Below are 20,915 nucleotides of genomic sequence, written 5' to 3' on the forward strand. Positions count from 1 at the left end.
AGTTCCATTAGAGTAGTCACAGACTTGCAGTCCACCATCCCACATCTCTCAAGTAGCTTCACAATATATTTTCCTTGAGAAAGGAAAATCTCACCTGGCTTTTGCCAGACCTCCAACCCTAGGAAATAATGCATCAGTCCTAGGTCCTTCATTTCGAACTTGGAAGCCAACTCCCTCTTGCATTGATGAATGAGAGGGTTATCACCTGTAAGAAAGAGATCATCCACATAAAGGACCAGAAAGAGAGGTCTGTCCTTTTCAACCTTGAAGTATAGTTCGAGTCAGCATCGCTTCTCGTAAATCCCAGCTTCATAAGATAGCTATTGATTCTCTCATACCAAGCCCTAGTGGCGTGCTTCAAGCCATAGAGGGCTTTCTTCAACCTGCATACATGTGTCTCACGATCTTGAACCCAAAACCCCTTGGGTTGTTCCACATATACTTCCTCCTTAAGCGAACCATGCAAGAAGGCAGTTTTGACATCCATCTGACGTGTGTTCCATCCTTGAGAGGCAGCAAGAGCTATGATCAAAAGGATGGTGATATATCGAGCAACTAGTGCAAATAGCTCATCGTATTCTACTCCTTCCTTTTAAGAGAAGCCTCAAGCTACGAATCTGGCCTTGATTTCTCAGCACTCCCATCAGCTCCATGTTTGATCTTGTAGAGACATTTTGAAGTGACCACAGACTTGTCCTTGGGTCGAGGAACCACATCCTAGACATCATTCTTCATGATTAACTCATACTCCTCGTTCATCGCATCCTTCCAAACCTGTTGTTTCACGGCTTCCTCGAATGTACAAGGCTCAGATTGTACAATGGTACCCATGGCAGCTAAGTACCCTTGGTACCTATTCGACTTCTTGCTTTCACGAAATGTCCCCCTCGATGCAATGTGTTTCTCATCATCTTCAAGAGCATCTTTGAGCCATAAAGACATTTTTCTTGAAGTAGTAAGCTCACAAGGAGGTGGATCAATGAGATCCATTGGACCTTCAACATCGGGCATTAGTTCATCGAACGGAGGTTCATCCTTCTTTTCTTCATCAGCATCATCATTGGCCTTCCTAGGAATAGGAAGATCTCGAATCCTTCTAAGATAAGAATCTTCATCAAAAGTGACATCATGACTTAATTCCACCTCCCTTTGACTAGGCACATAGATTCTATATGCCTTCAAAGTTTCACTGTAGCCCACAAACGTTCCTTCAGATGCATCTAGTTTGTTTCTTTCCTCTTTCGGCACATGAAAGAATACAGGACAACCAAAAATTCTAAAATGAGAAACATCATGCTTCTTACCGATGAATACTTCTTCAGATGTCTTGAAGTCCAAAGCTTGATGTGGGCATCGGTTTTGGACATACACAGCAATGTTGGCAGCTTCTCCCCATAAGAACTTCAGAAAACCTAGATCATGAAGCATAGCCCGGGTGACTTCAACAATAGTACGATTCTTCCTTTCGGCAACACCATTTTGTTCAAGAGTATATGCAGTTGTAGTCTCCCTCTTAATGCCAGCTTCTCTACAATAGTCTTTGAATTCATTTGACTCATATTCGGTCCTCAAAATTTTGATCTTCTTCCCTGTTTAACTCTCAACCAAGGCTTTGAAGGAGCAGAACCATTTGAATACTTCATCTTTCTTCTTCAAGAAGTAGATCCATGTTTTGCGAGAGATGTCATCCACAAAATAACATAATACAAATATCCACCCAAAGATGTCACAAGCAACATACCTGATAGATCAAAATGGACCAATTGAAGAATATCAGTGCTTTGAGTCTCACTTGAGGGGAATGGTCTCGCTGTATGCTTTCCAACTTCACATTCCTGACAAACACCTTCATGATTTAAGTTGAATTCAGGCATCCCTGTGACCATCTTCCTTACATCGAGGTAAGGTTTTGAAATGAAGGTGAGCAAATCTTCGGAGCCATAATTCGGATTGAAGAGAGGTGTCATAAATCATTGCTCCCAATAGACTTCCTCCAACCTGATAGAGACCTTCAACCTTGAATCCAAGAGTGAATGCATTTCTTGGGTTCCTTTGCCAAAGACGAACCTTCCCGTCAATGAATGTCACCTTAAAACCTTTGTCTTCCATTGCAGAAATAAAAACCAAGTTCTTTATCAAGTCAGTTACATATAGCACTTCTTGTAGGTGAAGGGTTTGACCTTGATTTAATAGCACAAACCCATCTAAACCTAGGTTTATGCACCTCAAAATTATGGAGATTGAGGGAACATATCTCGAAACAAATCTTGAATTTATGGAGATTGAGGGAACATATCTCGAAACAAAAAATATAGATTAAAATCCTTTGAAATTCAACATGGCCGGTTATATAATTGGAGAGTTAAGGGGTTTTTGGGCTCTGACGTGGCCACAGGCGAGCAGGTGGTGCGCGCGCATCACTACACCTGCAACGAGACAGTCTAAAACATTTTTACTGCAGTAAACCACGGATTTTTGTTGTAACTGTTGCTAACTCTCCCAACCTGTCGACATCCGGTCCTTGCGCTCGTGGTCAATTGTTCCTCTGGCGGTCTCGGTGGCGGTTACCAACTATGGACAGAATGGATATCGAGGAGGAGGCGATAGATTATTCATGGACCCGTATGAGGGACAAACTATCTTTGGCAGTCGTAGCCCTAACCCTAACCTAGACTGCTCTACACAGATTAGGCTCTCAAATCCAGGTTCTTCACCGATTGTCTCGTTGCCTGGATATTCCTCATCACCGATTCGATTCGGTTCGCTCTCCTTGGAATCATCGGGCCTTGATTGCCCTCCTCTATCCCCTGGAACTCTCAATTTACTCACTGTTGTCTCGCCTCCATCGCCCGCTTTTGATCCACTCCCTTCGTTCAACCCTTCGCCCCCTCCTTGTTCAAACCCCCAATCTTCATCTAACCCTAATTCCCTTCCCTCGGGATGTTTCGACTCTCCGGTTATTAAGGTCAAATCAGCGATCCCACAGGCGGTTGAGGGATCGGATCCTCTGAAAGAACACCCATCGGCGCCGAGAACGGGAAAAAGGAAAGTTAAGTGTGTGAAGGCCACAGCGAAGGACCTCACTATTACTTTTGGCGAAGACATTCCAATGGGAGAGGTAGTAGACAAGGCCAATACGGTTCTCGTCGGGCATGTTAGAGGAAGGGCATACTCTGCGGCTAGGCTAACCAGCTGGGTAAAAGAAATTTGGGGAGGCACGCTACAAGAGTTACCAGAGGTTCAGAGTCTAGCAAGGGGATGGTTCGCACTGCACTTCTCAAAGGCGGACTACACGGAATTGGTACTCGCGAAATATTGGCATATAGAGATGGCACCGGTCCTTCTTAAGCACTGGTCTCCATTATTCGATCCAAAGAGGGAGCAAATAGGTGCAGGTCCCATATGGGTGCGCTTACTAGGACTACCTCTTCAATATTGGTCTGAAGCTATGTTTATAAGGATCGAGAATGCCCTCGGTACTTATCTGGATTACGACAAGACCTATGTGCAGTCAAAGAATCGAGCGCTGGCAAGAATCCTGGTGCATTTGGACACAAGGGAGGGTCTGGAAGAGAAGATTACTCTCAAATGGAGGCATTATACCAGAGTCCAGATTTTGGATTACGAGGGGGTTCCTTTTCGATGTAGGAGGTGCCACAAGGTAGGGCATGTATTCAAGGAATGCCCTATGCTCACGAAATCAGCAGAACCCCTTGGCTCACCAGCACCACAAAAAGGAAAAGCTACGACAAATCGGATCAGCACCCCAGTATCGGCCCTTAAAAAACAAACTCATGGCGAAACCTCTAAGGCTACAGAGGAGCATCACAGAACGCCCTCGCCCCCACTGACTCAGGCTAGAGCCGCTGCTACTACGGAGGTCACTAGAAAAGCGGGTACAGCTCTCTCTTCACCCCTTTCCTCTCACTTTACTTCTATGTCATATGCTGTTTGTGCATCATTAGAATCTACTTCAACATTGATTATGCCACCTACCATTACATGTGAGATCTCCTTACCTCCGCCCATCATCGCCACCACCGCCCCTACCTTGCCCTCCCCTCCATCCTCGCCCAGGGCCTCGGCCATCATCCATCCTGTTTTGCCCCACTCATACAACTTACGTTCTCGGCTCATACCAGATCCTTGCATCCAGAATGGACTTGGTCTCACCTTCCTTGGACCATCCACTCAATCATCTCGGGGCCGCAAATCTAATCTATCCAAAGCTATCCAGAAGGTCGGGGCTGAAGTAGTCTCTGGTAAACAGTCCACTATGGAAGGGGTTCTTAGAGCATTGAACACCCTTGGGAGGGTTCCACCATGAAATGCCTCTCCTTTAATTGCAGAGGTATGGCTAGTGCCTCCAAAAAACTAGCCCTGAGGAGGTTATTTGAAAATGAGCCCGTTGATATTATTATGCTGCAGGAAACCCTGGGCACTGCTGAATCCATCGATCAAACCCTAGTTGGCATTCCATTCTCTGGATGCTATGGGTAGATCAGGGGGATTAACCATAGGATATAATCCTCGCTCCATTAATGTATCTGCCACTTGGGGAGGAGTGGGATTTATTGGACTGGATCTATTCTCGGCCGAGCTCGGCTTGTCCATCAGATTCATCAATGTATACGGCCCCTGTCATCGGAGAGAGGAATTTTGGCAGCACTTCCTTCATACTAATATCACATCAGTGGATCAGGTGATCATTGGGGGCGACCTAAACTTTTCACTAGGTTATGGGGAATCCTGGGGATCACAAGCCCAAGTTGACCCCATGACTGATTTCTTCAAGGATATCCTGGACCAGCATAATCTCACTGATGTCCCCATGATCAAGCCTTTGCCCACTTGGAGAAATAGAAGAGTTGGGGAGGCAGCTCTGGCTAGAAGGCTTGATCGTTTCCTGATTAAAGTTCCTTTGCTTCAGCAATTTTCTAGATATAGACAGTGGGTTGGGTCTGGGGGAATATCAGACCACTCTCCTATCTATTTGGAGATTCTTGGACCTGATGCCAAGCCAAAGGCCCCTTTCAAATTTAACCATGTTTGGCTCCAAGATGTGGGATATACTAAGTTGGTCAAGGACTATTGGACATCCCACCCCATCTCCGGTCACAGAACTGCGGCTGAAGGTTTCTGCCACAACCTATCTCAGCTTAAACATTTATCCATAGCATGGGCAAAGGAGAAAAAAGCAAAGGATGATCAGACCATTATAGCTATTGAAGCTGAGTTGAACAATCTATTGGATGACAGAAACAAAGGCTTTGCCACAACAGAAGAGAAAGCAAAGCTGATTGAGCTCGAAAAACAGAGAGACAAGATACTTAAGGAAAGAGAAGAAACATGGAGACTGAAGAGTAGGGCAATATGGTTACAGGCAGGAGATGAAAACACAAAGTTCTATTAGAATTATGCAAAAGGAAGAAAGATAGCCAATACAATTTGGAAAATGCCTCTTCCAGATGGAGAGACGGCTGACACCTTCAAAAAACTATCTATGTTGGGTACCACTCACTTTCAAAATCTGTTCAGATCCCCTCAAGAAGCCAATCTGGCTGATATCATACAAGTGGCAGGCCATTTTCCTAGATATGTGGGGGAGGAGGCAGCAATTGAACTCAATTCTCCGGTCACTCTGGAGGAACTTGAAGGGACCTTAAAGTGGTTCAAAAAAGACAAAAGCCCGAGTCCAAAGACTCAAGGGGATCATCCTCAAGATCGATCTAGCTAAAGCTTTTGACCGGGTAAGCTAGCTTTACATAAAAATGCTTCTTATCCACCTGGGCTTCCCGCATCTTTTTACCACATGGATCATGGCTTGCATATCAACGCCTACCTTCAGTCTCCTCATCAATGGCTCTGCCTCTCCTTTCTTCCATGCTGAAAGAGGACTCAGGCAAGGATGCCCTCTTTCCCCTCTCCTCTTCCTGATTGTCATGGAATGTCTGAGTAGGCTAATCTACCATGAAAAGCAAAGTGGCAGATTATTTGGATTGAAGATAAATGATCAGTGCTACCTCACTCATCTCCTTTTCGTGGACGATGTCCTTATTTTCCTAGATGGAAGCATTCGTGACTCGATTGCCCTTGACAAGATCCTTGCCACTTTCTCCAGGGCCACTGGTATGTTGGCAAATCATGCAAAATCCACTATCACGATGGCCCATACTTCTGCTCAGGAATCCACCTTTGCCTCGCAACACTTTCCTTATAGCCCTCGCCCACTTGATCAGGGTTTCAAATACTTAGGGTTCTGGATCAAGCCCATGAGTCAAAAGATAGCAGATTGGACTTGGTTGGTCATCAAATTAGAGAAAAGAATCTCTCACTGGTGCCATCGTTTCTTATCCAGAGCTGGCAGGCTGGTGCTAATCAAATCTGTTTTGGAAGCCACTCCGGTATTCTGGATGGCATTAGCATGGATTCCTAGAAGTATCCTGGCCCGACTCAAACAGATTTGTTGCAGATATCTATGGAATGGAGGCCAGGACAAAAGAGTCTTTGCTTGGATAAGTTGGAACAAGATTGCGTTGCCCAAAAAGTGGGGTGGATGGGGCCTCAAAGATCTAACCTCATTTGCACAAGCTCTGGCTGCAAAAATGGGATGGACTCTCCTTACCAAGCATAATCTATGGACATCCATCTCATACCACAAATATATCTGGCCTCTCCAAATTATGGACTGGATAAGGATGCCTCGATGGAATAGGACAGGCATATCCTCGGTTTGGAAAGCTCTTCTTTTCTCGCTCCCTCTCATTCGAAGCCACCTGGCCTGGAGGATAAATGCAGGTACTAGTGCTCGCATTGGTCTGGACCCCTAGACTGGGGGAGGGGGTCGATGTCTCCTCCCAAGAGAGCTCACCCTACTTCTAAATCAACAAGACATCAAGGTAATTGCTCAAATTGCAGATCAGGAGAATACCTCTGTTTTTACTCAAGCATGGAAATCTGCCACTCAGCTAAACCTGCCTCCTCAATGGCACCTTATCTGGAACGACTATACAAATGCTTTGAGTGAGTCACACATCCGTATCAAGGAGGGGCCAGATGAGCTCATGTGGTGCATGGCAGAATCTGGAATCTACACTCCAAAGGAAGGCTACCTGTGTCTGCTACAAGACAAACAACCTGACAACATACAAAATTGGTGGCAGAACATATGGAAGTTAAAATCTCCTCCCCGAACCAGACTTTTCTTCTGGTGCATCCTTCGAAACAAAGTACCAACAAGGGACATACTCACTCACAGATCTGTGTATGGTCCTCATTGGTGCATCCTATGCAAACAGAGCTCAGAATCGACCGAGCACTTGTTCCTCAACTGCAATACCACAAAACAGATATGGAGATCTGTTGCTGCTGAGATCCAATTCACGGGAGAATGGAAAGGAGACAGTATAACAACAGCATGGGAGGCCTGGAACAATGTGCATACTAGGACAAATCTGCCATGCCTTCCCCTGATTATTTGCTGGGCTATATGGTTGGCCAGAAATAAAATGACTTTCGAGGACAGCATGATCAGATGGCAGAGCATAACTACAAAAATCGTAGCATCCTACCTTGAGCTACCTGAATACTCTCCGCCTCGACCGCACAGACCCACTGCTCCTGAACCAATAGACCACTCCGTGGGCTTTTTTTGATGGAGCAGCCCAACAACAAGGATGTGGGGGGGGGCTTCCTTCTCTACCTTTCTGATCATCATTACTACAGAGTCAAAATGGGTTTGGGTGAAGGAACGAACAATTTTGCTGAATTAATCACTTTCCGACATTTATTACATTTTGCTCTCAATCATGAATGCAGAGATATTCAGATCTTTGGTGACTCAAATATCATTATAAATTGGATCAACAATAACACTAGATGCCACGCACACACACTTATAAACATACTGGACGAAGTGATGCATTTAAAATCTCTATTTAATTCCATACTTGTTCGTCATATTTACAGGGAGCATAACAACTGTGCCGACGGCCTTTCCAAGGAGGCCACGCACCTGCCAAGAGGACAGTGGATAATCCATGAACAGAGGGGTACTACACAGTACCAGTACTATCACAGACCTTATATAGATCAGACTTATCATCAAGTGGATGGCACCTAAATTTTGCAGATCACCGGCTATATATGATGATGTAGATATCTAGTTTTTATTTATGCACATCACCCTGCGAGGTGTATATATGTTTTGAACTCTATATAGCATCATCTTGCGTGATGATTTTTTTATTTTGATACAGCCATTCACAGGAATGGGATTGTAGATACTCTGGACATATTCCAAAATGACATGAATGCATATGCTGATAAGCATATACTATATGTAATTTTTCAACATATAATGAAAGATTACGATTTTTCCTTGGGACTATTATTAAAGATTGGAACTCCATGTATGCAATCTTGAGCTTCGCAACCTCGAAGGTTTATGCCAGGCCTAGTTTAGAAAGGCACGTGCTATATTAATGTAACCTCTACTAGAGACATCCTAGAGTTTCACAACCTTGAAATGCATATCAAGCCCAGGTTTAGATAGGCATGTGCTAGTTTAACTGAGCTTCTACCCGAGATATTCAATCTCGAACTTAGCAACCCTTACATGCATATTAGATCTGGTTTTAGATGGGTCAGTGCTACTTTCACTTAAATTTAAGCTTATATATAGAATTATAGATAACAACTCACGAAGAATTTAACCTGAACTTACCGGGATACTGAAACTGCAGCCACCCGCCTCGGCTGAGTGATGCCTACCATCCCAGCCTTCGTGAAGCCTTGCCTGTGCATTATCTGTGAGAGCTGTGTGGTCTTCCCTGAGCCTGTTTCTCCAATTATTACCACCACGGGATTCTTTCTGACAGACTCTACTATTTCATCTTCGTGGCGGTTGATCGGCAGCAGCTGGGATTTCTCCATTTGCTTAAAAGCTACTTCTGATGAATGGTCACAGAACCACCCTCAAGCTCATTTGCAAATATTCCGAATTGAATTGGAACGCGAGGCCTGGGAGCATTGGAAACGGGAAATGCGTTATTTCTTCGTGGTTAATGGAACATAAGAATAGCGGTGTTTAAGAGCGGGAGGAAATTATATATGATGAATTTTCAAACAAGCCTTGCGAATCGTCGGTCAAGGGCAACCCGTCTATCGCAAGCGGCTTTCTAAGCCTGAGCTCTTGCTGCAAAGAGACTTTCTCATCGAAATCTTTCTTGCTCGGCGACTTTGGCCAGTGTGCTCGTCCCTTCATGGGAGGTGTTTTCGACAATGAATTTGAGGAGGAAGGAAGGGACGGGAGAAAGAAATAAATAAATTATTTTTAATGTTGAACGCTATAGCTTATGGGACAAGCAACTTCATAAATAGAATTTTGCATTTTAACTTTCTTTTTAATTTGATGGTGAATGCCTTCAACTTCACAACTATTCCTTGGTTGAATAAATTATCTCAAGAGCTCATTAACACAAGTATTTGCATATGTAAGGCTTTACAATCTAAAATAAAATGCTTTTGTTTCTATTTTTTGGAACTCCAAAAAGTACATACTATTTCTTCCCAATTTTCTTTTGGTCTTTTTCAACGTCCAATGTCGTAATGGAGTTGGTGAGAGTTAGTTCTTAACCGACAATGAGAATTTTGGCTCTCCATGATATATTGCCCCTTGTGTACATTTTTTTATGATGATTGCAAGTAGGATTAAACTCTTCAATATAATACTTTTTCTTTCTCCTTATCCTTTTATCCCAAATATGCTTGTGGAACTTATAAATAACAAAGGTTTTTATCTCTTTACCATTCGTCGAACACATGTTTAGGTAATATCCCGTTTATTGAACCATTTGACATTTTGTGCATCCAAGTCTTCTTTATTTTGCACAAAATGTCATTGAAGACAATTGTAGGCCATTTGTCCACTACCATTTGTCTCTACTCTTTTTAAATAACTTATGAGCCACACCATGTCAATTGCTTCAATAGGGACAACCCCCATTTCACTCAACATGATATCATGTGGAACTGAACTTTTAATTTTGAACTTGTTTGTCATCAAACATTTTTGGAGTTTCTCAATTTTCTTCCGCTTTACGTCAAAAGTACTTTTGGACAATGACCTTTGTACAATGTTGGTAGTTTGAGTGGGTAGGACTGTGGTTTGCTTTTTATCTGTTTGGGTTCAATTCCAAAGGATATGCTTTGGCTCCTTGTAATAAGATTGAAAGAGTAGGCCCCACCCTCATAATGTATCGACTCTTGCTAATTCATGATTTATTGGTATATTACCAATTACTCTTGTTAATTCATGATTTATTGGTATATTACCAATTCAACATATTACGCAAATTACTTCAAAATATTACCAATTCACCATAATTAAAAATAATAATAATTCATAAAGAGTACTTTTTGTATTACATGAACATTACATGACCTATAAGACGTGCATGAGTGTTATTTGATCAAATTTATTTGGCACTTCATCTAATTTAACCATTTAATTGAATTTTGGTGGGTCGATTTTTGACTTACTCATTTTTATCACATCTCATTTGGAATTGAATTTTTCTCTTTTATAATTGCCATTGATACATTAGCACCATATGTGATCTATTTCATGGGCAAGATAATTCTTAAAGTCTGACCATTGATCATAAGTACTGTTGAAATACTGAGAGGGGGGTGAATCGGTATTTCTTTTATAATTGTTATTTTATGCCATTTAAGATCACTTAGCAAGACCATAACACAAAATGTACAAAAAAAAATTACTGACAAGAATAACAAGGACTCTAATCCTCTTTCACATCAATAATATGTACAACCACTCTTATAATTCCTTCAGGGCTCCAACCCTAGACAAAGACTCCAATCTTTGATTTTAAACCACGCTCCAACATATACTATACCAATCTCCAAATTGGTCTACTGGAGGACTCTAATCCTCTCCAATAATTCAGACTTCAACCTTGTGTGAGGACTTTGATCCTCTAGGGCTCCAACCCTCTGCTTCAATTCTTCAAAATTGTTATAGTACAGCTTTAAGACTTCCAATATCTTCTTCAACAAGTCCTAAAAACAACTCCAAGATCTACTTCAACAAACCCTACAAAATGCTCCAGGGGATAGTCCATGAAGATCATCTTCAACAAGGCTTGTATGTGTCTCCAAAACTCTTCATGTCTTCGCAAACAATCTCCTATAAATCTACTCCACAAGAGCTTCATTAATGTTGCTTTAAAGAGGTTTTCAATAGGTCTCCACACCATGTTCTCTACAAGGTCCTTCAACAATGTTATGGAAATACTTCAAATGCTCCAACAACTTCTTCCAAGATGGTCTTCTAAACTTCTTGATGATGGCTTCAAGATTACTTTTAGAACTACTCCTTCAAAGTTTGTTACAAGGATATTGTCATCATGTCTTCAACAAATCTCCAATAGGGCTTCCTTAAGAGGTCAAGATTAGCTCAAGACGATGGCCTCAAGTTCTATCAAAAGCATGTTCCAAGTCTACTTCAATAAGTTACTCTAGCAAGTCCAAAAGGTGCTCTAACAAATATCTTATCTTCAAGGTTTTGCCATAAGGTTATCTTCATAATCTTCTTCCAAATTTTCCACGAGATTGTCTTCACAAGCTTCTTCAAAGTTTGCCACAAGATCGTCTTCACGAGCCTTTTCAAAGTCTGCTACAAGACTAACTGCATAAGACTATTAAAATCTGCCCACGGGTATAAGCTCTTCAAAGGTGCACAGTCCTGAACCTAGACACAAGTTTGAGAATTTTTGTTTACAGGTCTGAGGTTCCTTTAGATTCAGGGTTTGTCCACAGGGGACGAGGATATTGCCACAGGTCTGAGGAGATGTTTGCTACGGGTCCGAGGATAGCCACAAGATTGAAATTTTGTACAGGCTAGAGAATGCACAGGTCTGGAAATTCAATGTTATAGGTATGAGTTACAGAGTTCTTGTTCACACGTCTGAGCATTGTCACAGCCATAGTTTCTTACCAGGTTTGAGCTCCTTAAGCAGGTCTGATCTCTAAACAAATTGTCATAGATCTATCTCTAGATATGTCACGAGTTCTTACCAGGTCCGAGCTCCTAAAGTAGGTATGTGTATCACTTATATGTCTACAATTTGAAGCTACTACAGATGTGAGATTGAGCCAAGCTTTAAGTTGAAAAAGGAGGTCACAAAAGGCTTCAAGACTTCTATCTAGAGGTCTGAGCAGGAGATTATTAATGTCCAAGTACAAATTGGTGATGTAATTCTAAGTCTAAACCAAACAATAGTCTTTCAAGTTTTCGTCCTTCTTGGCTCCTACTTCCTTCAGATCTTAGTTCAATATTTTTCTTGACCGAATTGTTGATAAATTGGAGGAGTGCAAACTTGTATTTATACTTGTTTGATTTTGTGAAGAGACGTGTTTGCTGGAGTATTTAAGTTGACCTATGCATTAAATTTGACCTATGCTTTGAATATTGAAGTTGGCCACTATATTTATATTTTGAACAGATTTTTGTGATTCTTCTCTACATATGTATATTTATATGAGGCTCAATACTTTGCTATCTTTGTCTTCAGGGTAATCTATACATGAAACAACCTAGAATTAAGGCTTATAATTATGATGACTTTGAGCTAGTTCATAATTAGCTTCAAGGCTTGTTTTTGTGTGTTGTCTTTGTAATGCCAAAATAATTATTAGGTAGATTTCTCCTTGAGTGTCGTCGTTGTCTAATCACAACACCTTCCATATCTCTGTATAGTTTGCTCTTCTATTTGTGCATAACTCAACCATAGTTTGCTCTCCATGGTAACACAATAGCTCTTGAATTTCTATTATCACCTGGGTACCAAAACGTGGCAAAGCCAATAGCCATGAATGTAGACTCAATTCCTTTTTTGTGTGCATATAATGCCTTTTCATAGTGATCACACCATTTTCACGATCAACCTTATCTTTACCATAAAATCGAATAGAGTGAATCCATTGATGTATATGGCCCTTCTCATGCACTAACCCTATTTGTCATTATGATCATGCCGCTAATTTTTCATGCTTAGGGCTTCTTCCATGTAGACAGGGTTTCATCATTATCAACGTATACTTTTTCATCTAGGGCATTTTCTTAAATAATTCTAGGGTTTCATCATATTTCAACAATGTTAGGGTCATGCTTCGGGCTTGGCTTCTTCAACAATGCTACGGTTTCATCATCTTCAACAATGTTAGGGTTTCATCACTAACATCAATGACAACTTTATCCAACAATATCCCCCTTTGTCACTGATGGCAACATACAAGTATAACCCTTATTGATGATGAAACTCCTTTCCCTTCTCTTCCCCTTTAACAACAATGACAAATGGAGTGCTTTTCCTGATAGTACCTCTCCATCAAGTGGTCCTCCTGTCATTCACTCCACCTGTCATCATGTGATCCTAGGTCAAAAGAAAAACCTGTGGTGACTTCCAAGTGGCTCTACAAGATTCAACATGTAGCAGATAGAAGTATTAATAAATATAAAGTAAGGTTTGTGGCTAGGGGTTTCTACCAACAAGAAGGCATCAATTATGAAGAGACATTTGCACCTACAACTAGATACATGATTATATGATCATTGGTCTCTTTGGCAGCATTGATGGGATGGAACATCCATCAAATGGATGTTAAGACAACAATTTTGAATAATAAGTCTATATGGAACAACCCTTGGGATTTCAAGTGAATGATAGAGAGACTCACATTTGTAGGTTGAAGAAAGCAATTTATGGCCTTAAGCGAGCTCCAAGGGCTTTGTATGCAAGGATGGACACATACCTACAAAGATTGGGCTTCTTGAAGAGTTATGTTGGTGTGAATCTCTATATCAAGGTAGTGAAGGATGAAATTGTAATCATTCTTCTATATGTGGATGATCTTCTCATAACAAGTTTGGAAGGTTGTATTCGAGAGTGAAAGCAATTAGTAGTAGAATTCGATATGAAGGATCTAGGGCTGATGCACTATTACTGAGGGTTGGAAGTTTGGCAAGGACATAGTGAGATATATCTAGGTCAAGGAAAATATGTGATTAAGATGTTGCAGAGATTTGGCATGATGGACTGCAAACCTATGACAACCCCCATGATCACAAATTTGAAGAGGCTAGAAGTTCTGATTCAAGCCCTGTGGATCCTACAAAGTATAGACAATTGGTTGGCTCTCTGATGTATCTTGTGAACACTGGACCAGAAATTTGTTTTGCAGTGAATATTCTTAACCAGTTTCAGATAGAGCCTAAATATGACTATTGGATAGCAGCCAAGCAAATACTGAGATATATGCGAGGAACAATCCATTACCTCCTGAAGTATGATAGAGAGAATTATGTCCAATTGATTAGATATACAGATTCTGATCGGGGAGGCAGTGAGATAGATGGAAGAAGCACTACTGGAGAATGTTTTAGCTTTGAATCCTCTGTGATATCGTGGATGAGTAGAAAGCAAGAGTCAATTGCTTTCAGTAGTGTTAAAGTTGAATACATTGCAACATGTGAACTAGTAGAGAAGTTGTATGGTTAAGGAAGTTGTTCTTTGACCTGTTTGAAGGACTGTTGGACCCTACAGTCATGAATTGTGATAACACCAGTTGAATAAGGTTGTCTGAAGACCCAGTATTCCATGGAAAGACAAAGCACATAAATAACAATTATCATTACATACGAAAGTTGGTTCAAGATGGAGTGTTGCAGCGACAGTATATCTCCATTGATGAGAAGGTAGCTAACATTTTGAAAAAACATCTTCCTAATAAGAAGCTTGTGTATTTGAGAGACAAGCTTGGATTGGTTGATATCTCCTCCCTAGTTGAGAGGGAGAGATAGACAAATCATTATTGTCTTCACTTTGAATAAATAATGGAGGATTAGGTAACCATCTGGTTTCCGATACTCTTTGAGGATGAGGTAGGGCATCCAATAGGTAAGAGTAGTCGAAGAAATTCCTTAAGGATGTGTTATTCTAAGACAGGAAGACAGGAATTGTCCTAAATGGACATACCTTGTGAAAACCGGGACGGGGTATGTGCCTTGAGAGACAATGATGATGGTGTTTATTAGTCATTGTCTCGCCAACATTGTGCTCTAATCTTGTGGATAGATAGAGTTGTTAGTCAAGGCCTTGCTATGTGACAATGTTGGTTGGTATGTTGAGATGCAATGAGATAAGCTGAAATAATAGCTTATAAGATGGATTACCAATCCGACTCTTCTTATGAGATCTCTTCAATATGAGAATGTCCATGTACCATTATGAATAACTCCGTAGTTAAGGGGGAGTGTTGAAATATGTAACTGTGTTTGATCTTCATAATTATGAAATGTATTCTTTATTCTTGTATATTGTAAAAAAAAAGGAAAATTATTATTATTATTATTTGTAGCATGGGTTTCATGCTCAAGGTCATCTTATTTAGAGGTCAAGCACCCATTTAATGCTTCTAGGGTTTGTCATAGAGTCACGAAGGCAATAGAGTCATTGTCATATGAAGAAGACCCCGTTAGGCATATTGTAACATGTCAAAAGAATTATTTTTGTATTTAAAGTGTCAAGATACCCCTCCAAGACCAAGTCGCCTTGGCACCTAAGAAGTTGACCTCATTAGGGCATGTTGTCCTTCTTGGAAGCCTATATATAGGAGAGAACTCGACCTCCTATGGACACTCACTCACTCCTCAACATTCAAGTGAATAAGAGGAAGAAGAAAGGCAAGCAAAGAAGCATAAAAGGACAAAGGACGAAGTTTGTGGGTTAATTCTCTCTCTCTCTCTCATAGGTGCGAAGATAAGACTAGGGTTTTGTAGCTACTCGGTCGAAGTTGTCAAGTTATAGAAAGAAGGTTGAAGAAAGGATTTTTAGGTCATCTACTAGCCCTAGAATGAGAAACAACCCAAACGAAGGAGTAAGGAAGCCTTGGAAGCCCTAATTTTGCTCACATATGTGGAAGCAGTAATTGTTACAGGGGCCGAAAATTTCATACTTGTAGTGGAGGCCGAAATTTTATAGTTGGGGGTCGAAATTGTGTAGCTGGAAGAGATTTGGCTAGGTTTGACTTGGATGAAAGAAGCACATCATCAAGAAGGTTTGGCTTTGTCTTGGAAGGGTATTGGCCTTGGTCTAGAGGAACTAGAATTCGTCATTTGAAGAATCTGTTATGAAACCAGCTCACAAAAAAGATAGAAAAAATAGATTAATGCCTTAGAATTCAGCCTCTTCAAGGGGGCAACCTCCTTTACATTACACAAATGAACGATTCTTGGATGATTCAAATGACAAAACCTCATTTCTATATATAGGAGTCTAAGGGGTCACAATATAACCAAAGCCGGCCTAACAATAATAATATAAAGACACAAAAATTATAATAGTGGGATTCTATGGGGCACAATAATAACAATATGGGGACAATAGGGGCACAACAATAACAATAAGGGATACAACGGCAATAGTAATGGGGGAATCACTAGTATTATAGGGACCTAACATGCCCCTCTCCTTCAAAAAAGTGTTGTCCTCAACGCTTGAGTAGTTTTGGATGCTTCTATATAAAATTCTCATCCTCCCATGTGGAATCTTCAATGGGTAAGTTATTCCACATGATGAGATACTCTGAAATTGATCGATTTCGTAGCTATCAAGTTCTTGTTTCTTTGACTGCTTCAGGTTCCAATATGATTTTTCCTTCCTCATCAAGTTTTGGCAATATTGTTTGAACTGGAAGCTTGTCACCTATAACCTTCTTTAAGCATGAAACATGGAAAACTCGATGCACTCAGGAAGCTGCAGGAAGCTCCAATTTGTATGCCATTGTACCTATCTTTTGCAACACCTTGTACGGACCATAATACTTCGGTGATAATTTATTATCCTTCTTATATTGCTTGAGAGACATTTGTTTATATGGTTGTAGCTGTATGAATACCCAATCACCTACATCAAAACTTCTTACGCTGCAATGTTGATCTGCCTGCTGTTTCATTCTATTCTGCGCCAAGGTGAGGTTATCCTTTAAGAGTTGGAGAACTTGTTGCTGATGATCGATGTGATCTTCCACTACTTGAAACTTAGAATTCTCTCTTAAATATAATGTGATGGATGGTGGATGATATCCATAAAGTGCCATAAATGGGGTCATTTTTGTTGCAGTATGGAAGGAAGTGTTATACCACCATTCAGCCAAAGGCAACCATTTGACCCATTGTGTCTGTTTATCAATACAAAGCAACGAAGATATCCTTCCAAACATTTGTTTACTATCTCACTTTGCCCATCAGATTGAGGATGATAAGATGAGCTATGAGCTAACTGAGTACCAAGACAAGAAAATAATTATGTCCAAAAATTTCGAGTGAAAATGGGATCTTTGTTGCTTACAATAATCTTTGGGTTTCCACGTAGCTTTTGAATTGTTTCCATAAATGCAGTATAAACTGTATTCGCTTTAAATGGATGAGATAATGCACAAAAGTGTGCATACTTGGTAAGTCTGTCAACTACCACCATGATAACACTCTTTCCTTCAGAATTGGGTAAACCTGTGATAAAATCCATTGAAACCTCCTCCCAACGTTGGCTTGGAATGGATAAAGGTTGTAATAGTCCCGGGGTCTTAATTGTTTCAACTTTATTTTGTTGGAAAACCAAACATTCCGCCACAAACTTTTGAATATCCGATTTAAGGCCATCCCAAAAAAAAATCCTTCTTAACCCTGTGGTAGGTTTTTAGAAATCCTGAGTGCCCTCCTAAGGGAGAGGTGTGCAATTCCCTAAGAATCTTTTGTTTGAGTTGGGAATTCTCAGGTATAACCGATCCTTGTACCATAACAAATCATTTTTCCAGCTAAATGTATTAGACAGTGTTCCACGGGGACTCGCCCCCCCCCCCTAGGGGTCTAGTTTCCTCGCTCCCCCGCGCTCCGGGGACTTGGGGACGAGTAGGGGACGTTTCCCCACGCTCCCAAATGGAGGAAACTTGGGGGACGTGCCAGGGAAACGTTTCCCTTCCCTGAGGGGACGTTTCCCCACGCTCCCAAAAAAATGGCCTTGCTTATAGTTTATGATTTAATAGACCTAAAGTGGTAGAAAGCTACTAATGTTCTGTATGGGGATAACGTCTTGTGTTGTCTTTTGGTTTCAACAAGCGTTATTTTAGAGGGTCAGTATCATGGAAATTTGCTGGACCATATAGCACGTACATGAATTTTCCCTTTTAAAACTTCTCCTTTTTTCTTCAAGTGATGGCTGGATTACAGTGGGGAGATAATTGGAGTGACAGGCAAAGAATATGAGACATTCAGTTTGTGTTTTTAATTTGCATGACATTTGACATACAAACTATGGAAGCAGCACCTATGTCATGTGGGAAATAATTGGGTGGACTATAGACTAACATGCGTTTACTGCAAGCATGACAAAATACTATGGGCAACAAGAAATCTCAGGAACTGTCGTTATATATGAATTTATACAGTTACAAAATTTACACAGAGCACAGTGGCTCAGCTTGAATTCTCAGATTTGAAAATTATTTTCACCCCTGAAATACACTGCTAGTTTGAAGTTTGAACTGCATGGCATTGCTCTAATAAGGTAAACAAATTATCCATGCCATCGTTGGTCACCCAAGTTGGTTCGCAAATGGTCATCCTACAGTCAATGTCATTTGATAGTAAACTGTCAGAAACTCTTTCATGTGATCTTCTCATCTCTCCTGGAACTAAAACTCTTCTTTCAGCATATGGTGTACTGTCTATATTATATATAATATAACAAACTTTCTAGCTGTTGGATCCAATACAGCTGGACAACCCATTGTAGTTGCCCCTTCTACTGCCAATGCAGTGTTCCTGATCTATTCATTTACCTTTTCACAGAATTCAGTGGCTACCTTATCAAGCTGAAGCTCTCCCTCTGTCTGACCAACTAAATTAGAATTTGACCAAGCTAAATTAGAATTTTAAATTTATTATTTTATATGATATTATAAATTTGGATAATGTCAAATGATATTCATATCAATGATCATGCTTTGCAGCTTTTCAATTCAAACCAAATTGTCATAGTGGACTCAATTAATAAATTATATTTTATATTTATAAACTTTTAAGACCCTGACGCTCCCCCACGTTTCCTAAAAAATAGTAGGGAGCTTTTGCATAGGCCGCTCCCGCGCCCCCTCGCTCCCGCGCCCCCTCGTCCCGGAATCTTGGTGGAACATTGGTATTAGATGTTAGATTTTATTCATATTCTATTTGTCCTGATGATGGACCCTCTTTGGGGTTTGAAATGTCGACAGAATGAACAGAAAACTGTGGATAATCTGGATCATACCACTGTATTAGATGTATTGGGATCTTGTTGTATCTTTTGAATGAGTGTCCACACTTCCTCATCATTCTTCCATTCATCCCTTACTTCGTTTATCCAATCTGGTTGGATAATAGAAATGGCGCAAAGAAATGCTTCCACATCCTCATCCTTTCTTGAGAGTGCATCTCCCACAACATTTTGCTTCCCTTTTTTGTAGATGATTTCAAAGTCATAACCCAACATCTTTGTGACCCATTTTTGTTGCTCTTCTGAAGATAGTATTTGTTCTAAAAAGTATTTAAGACTATCATGATCTATTTTTACCTTGAAGTGTCTTCCCATTAGGCAGAGTAGCCATTTCTTAAGTGCAAGTAGTATTGTCAACATTTCCTTCTTGTAAATAGCTTTGTGTAACTACTTTCCTTTGATTGGACGACTTTTGAAAGCAATAGGTCTTTCTTCTTGCATTAAAACAACACCAATTCCATTTCCTGAGGCATCACATTCCACAATAAAGGCTTTTGTGAAGTCCGGTGTAGCTAAGACTGGTGCTTGGCACATTGCCTCTTTAAGATTTTCAAAGGCCTTCATTGCTTCTGGAGTCCATGATAATGCACATTTCTTCAATAATGTTGTTAGAGGTGCTGTTATTCTCCCATAATTCTTAACAAACTTGCGATAATACCCTATCAACCCGAGAAATCCTCGTAGATGCTTTATGGATGTGTGGATTTTCCATTCCTTAATGGTTTTAATTTTGCTAGGGTCTACCTTAACACATTCATGAGATACAATATCACCCAAATATTCCACCTCTTGTACTTGAAAGAAACATTTGGAGATTTTTTCATATAATTGTTTCTTCTCTAATAGTTTGAGCACCATGTCAACATGTTGGACATGATCATTCCAAGACTTGCTGTAGATTAGTATATCAACAAAAATTACTAACACAAATTTTCTAAGGAAGGGTTTGAAAATGGAATTCATCAAACCTTGAAATGTACAAGGTGCATTAGTAAGGCCAAAAGGCATGACCAAAAATTCATAATGACCCTCATGAGTTCTAAATGTTGTTTTTGGAATGTCTCCAGTCTTCATTCTAATTTGATGATATCCTGAACGAAGATCCAACTTGGTGAAGTAAATTGATACATGCAATTCATCCAATAATTCATCAATGACAGGAATGGGAAATCTATCTTTAATAGTGAGCTTGTTGAGCTCCCTATAATTTGGACACATGCGCCATGATCCATCCTTCTTGTGAACCAATACTGCTAGAGTAGAGAAAGAACTTTGACTAGGTTGAATTATACCCGCCTCTAGCATTTCTACAACCATACGTTCAATTTCACTCTTTTGGACATAGGGATATCTGTAAGGCCTAATGTTTGGAGGAACACTTCCTAGAATCAAATTGATAGCATGATCAGGATCACGAATAGGTGGGAGGCCTTTGGGAGTCTCAAATACCTTGGAATGATTGTCCAAGGCTTTTTGGAGATCTGGAGAAATGGATGATTTCAATGTGGGAACCTCTAGTGA

General features: G+C 40.5%; 1 protein-coding gene across 3 annotated transcripts in view; it reads right to left on the reverse strand.

Annotated features, from left to right (window-relative positions):
- LOC149146812 (putative pre-mRNA-splicing factor ATP-dependent RNA helicase DEAH4) overlaps positions 1–9,298 on the reverse strand; it is a 448,775-nt gene extending 439,477 nt beyond the window's left edge. For 2 of the 3 annotated variants that reach the window (XM_089438927.1, XM_089438929.1), the window contains exon 1: positions 8,726–9,298. In XM_089438927.1, coding sequence (XP_089295053.1) covers positions 8,726–8,934 — 209 coding nt within the window. In that variant the 5' untranslated portion in view covers positions 8,935–9,298. The remainder of the gene's footprint in view (positions 1–8,725) is intronic. The other variant, XM_089438928.1, reaches the window with a different exon arrangement.
- Between the last annotated feature and the right edge of the window lie 11,617 nt (positions 9,299–20,915).

The sequence above is a fragment of the Pinus tabuliformis genome, chromosome 9, assembly GCF_031772625.1.
Source record: "Pinus tabuliformis cultivar Carrire ecotype Pingquan chromosome 9, CPIR1, whole genome shotgun sequence".
Taxonomy (NCBI): Eukaryota; Viridiplantae; Streptophyta; class Pinopsida; order Pinales; family Pinaceae; genus Pinus; species Pinus tabuliformis.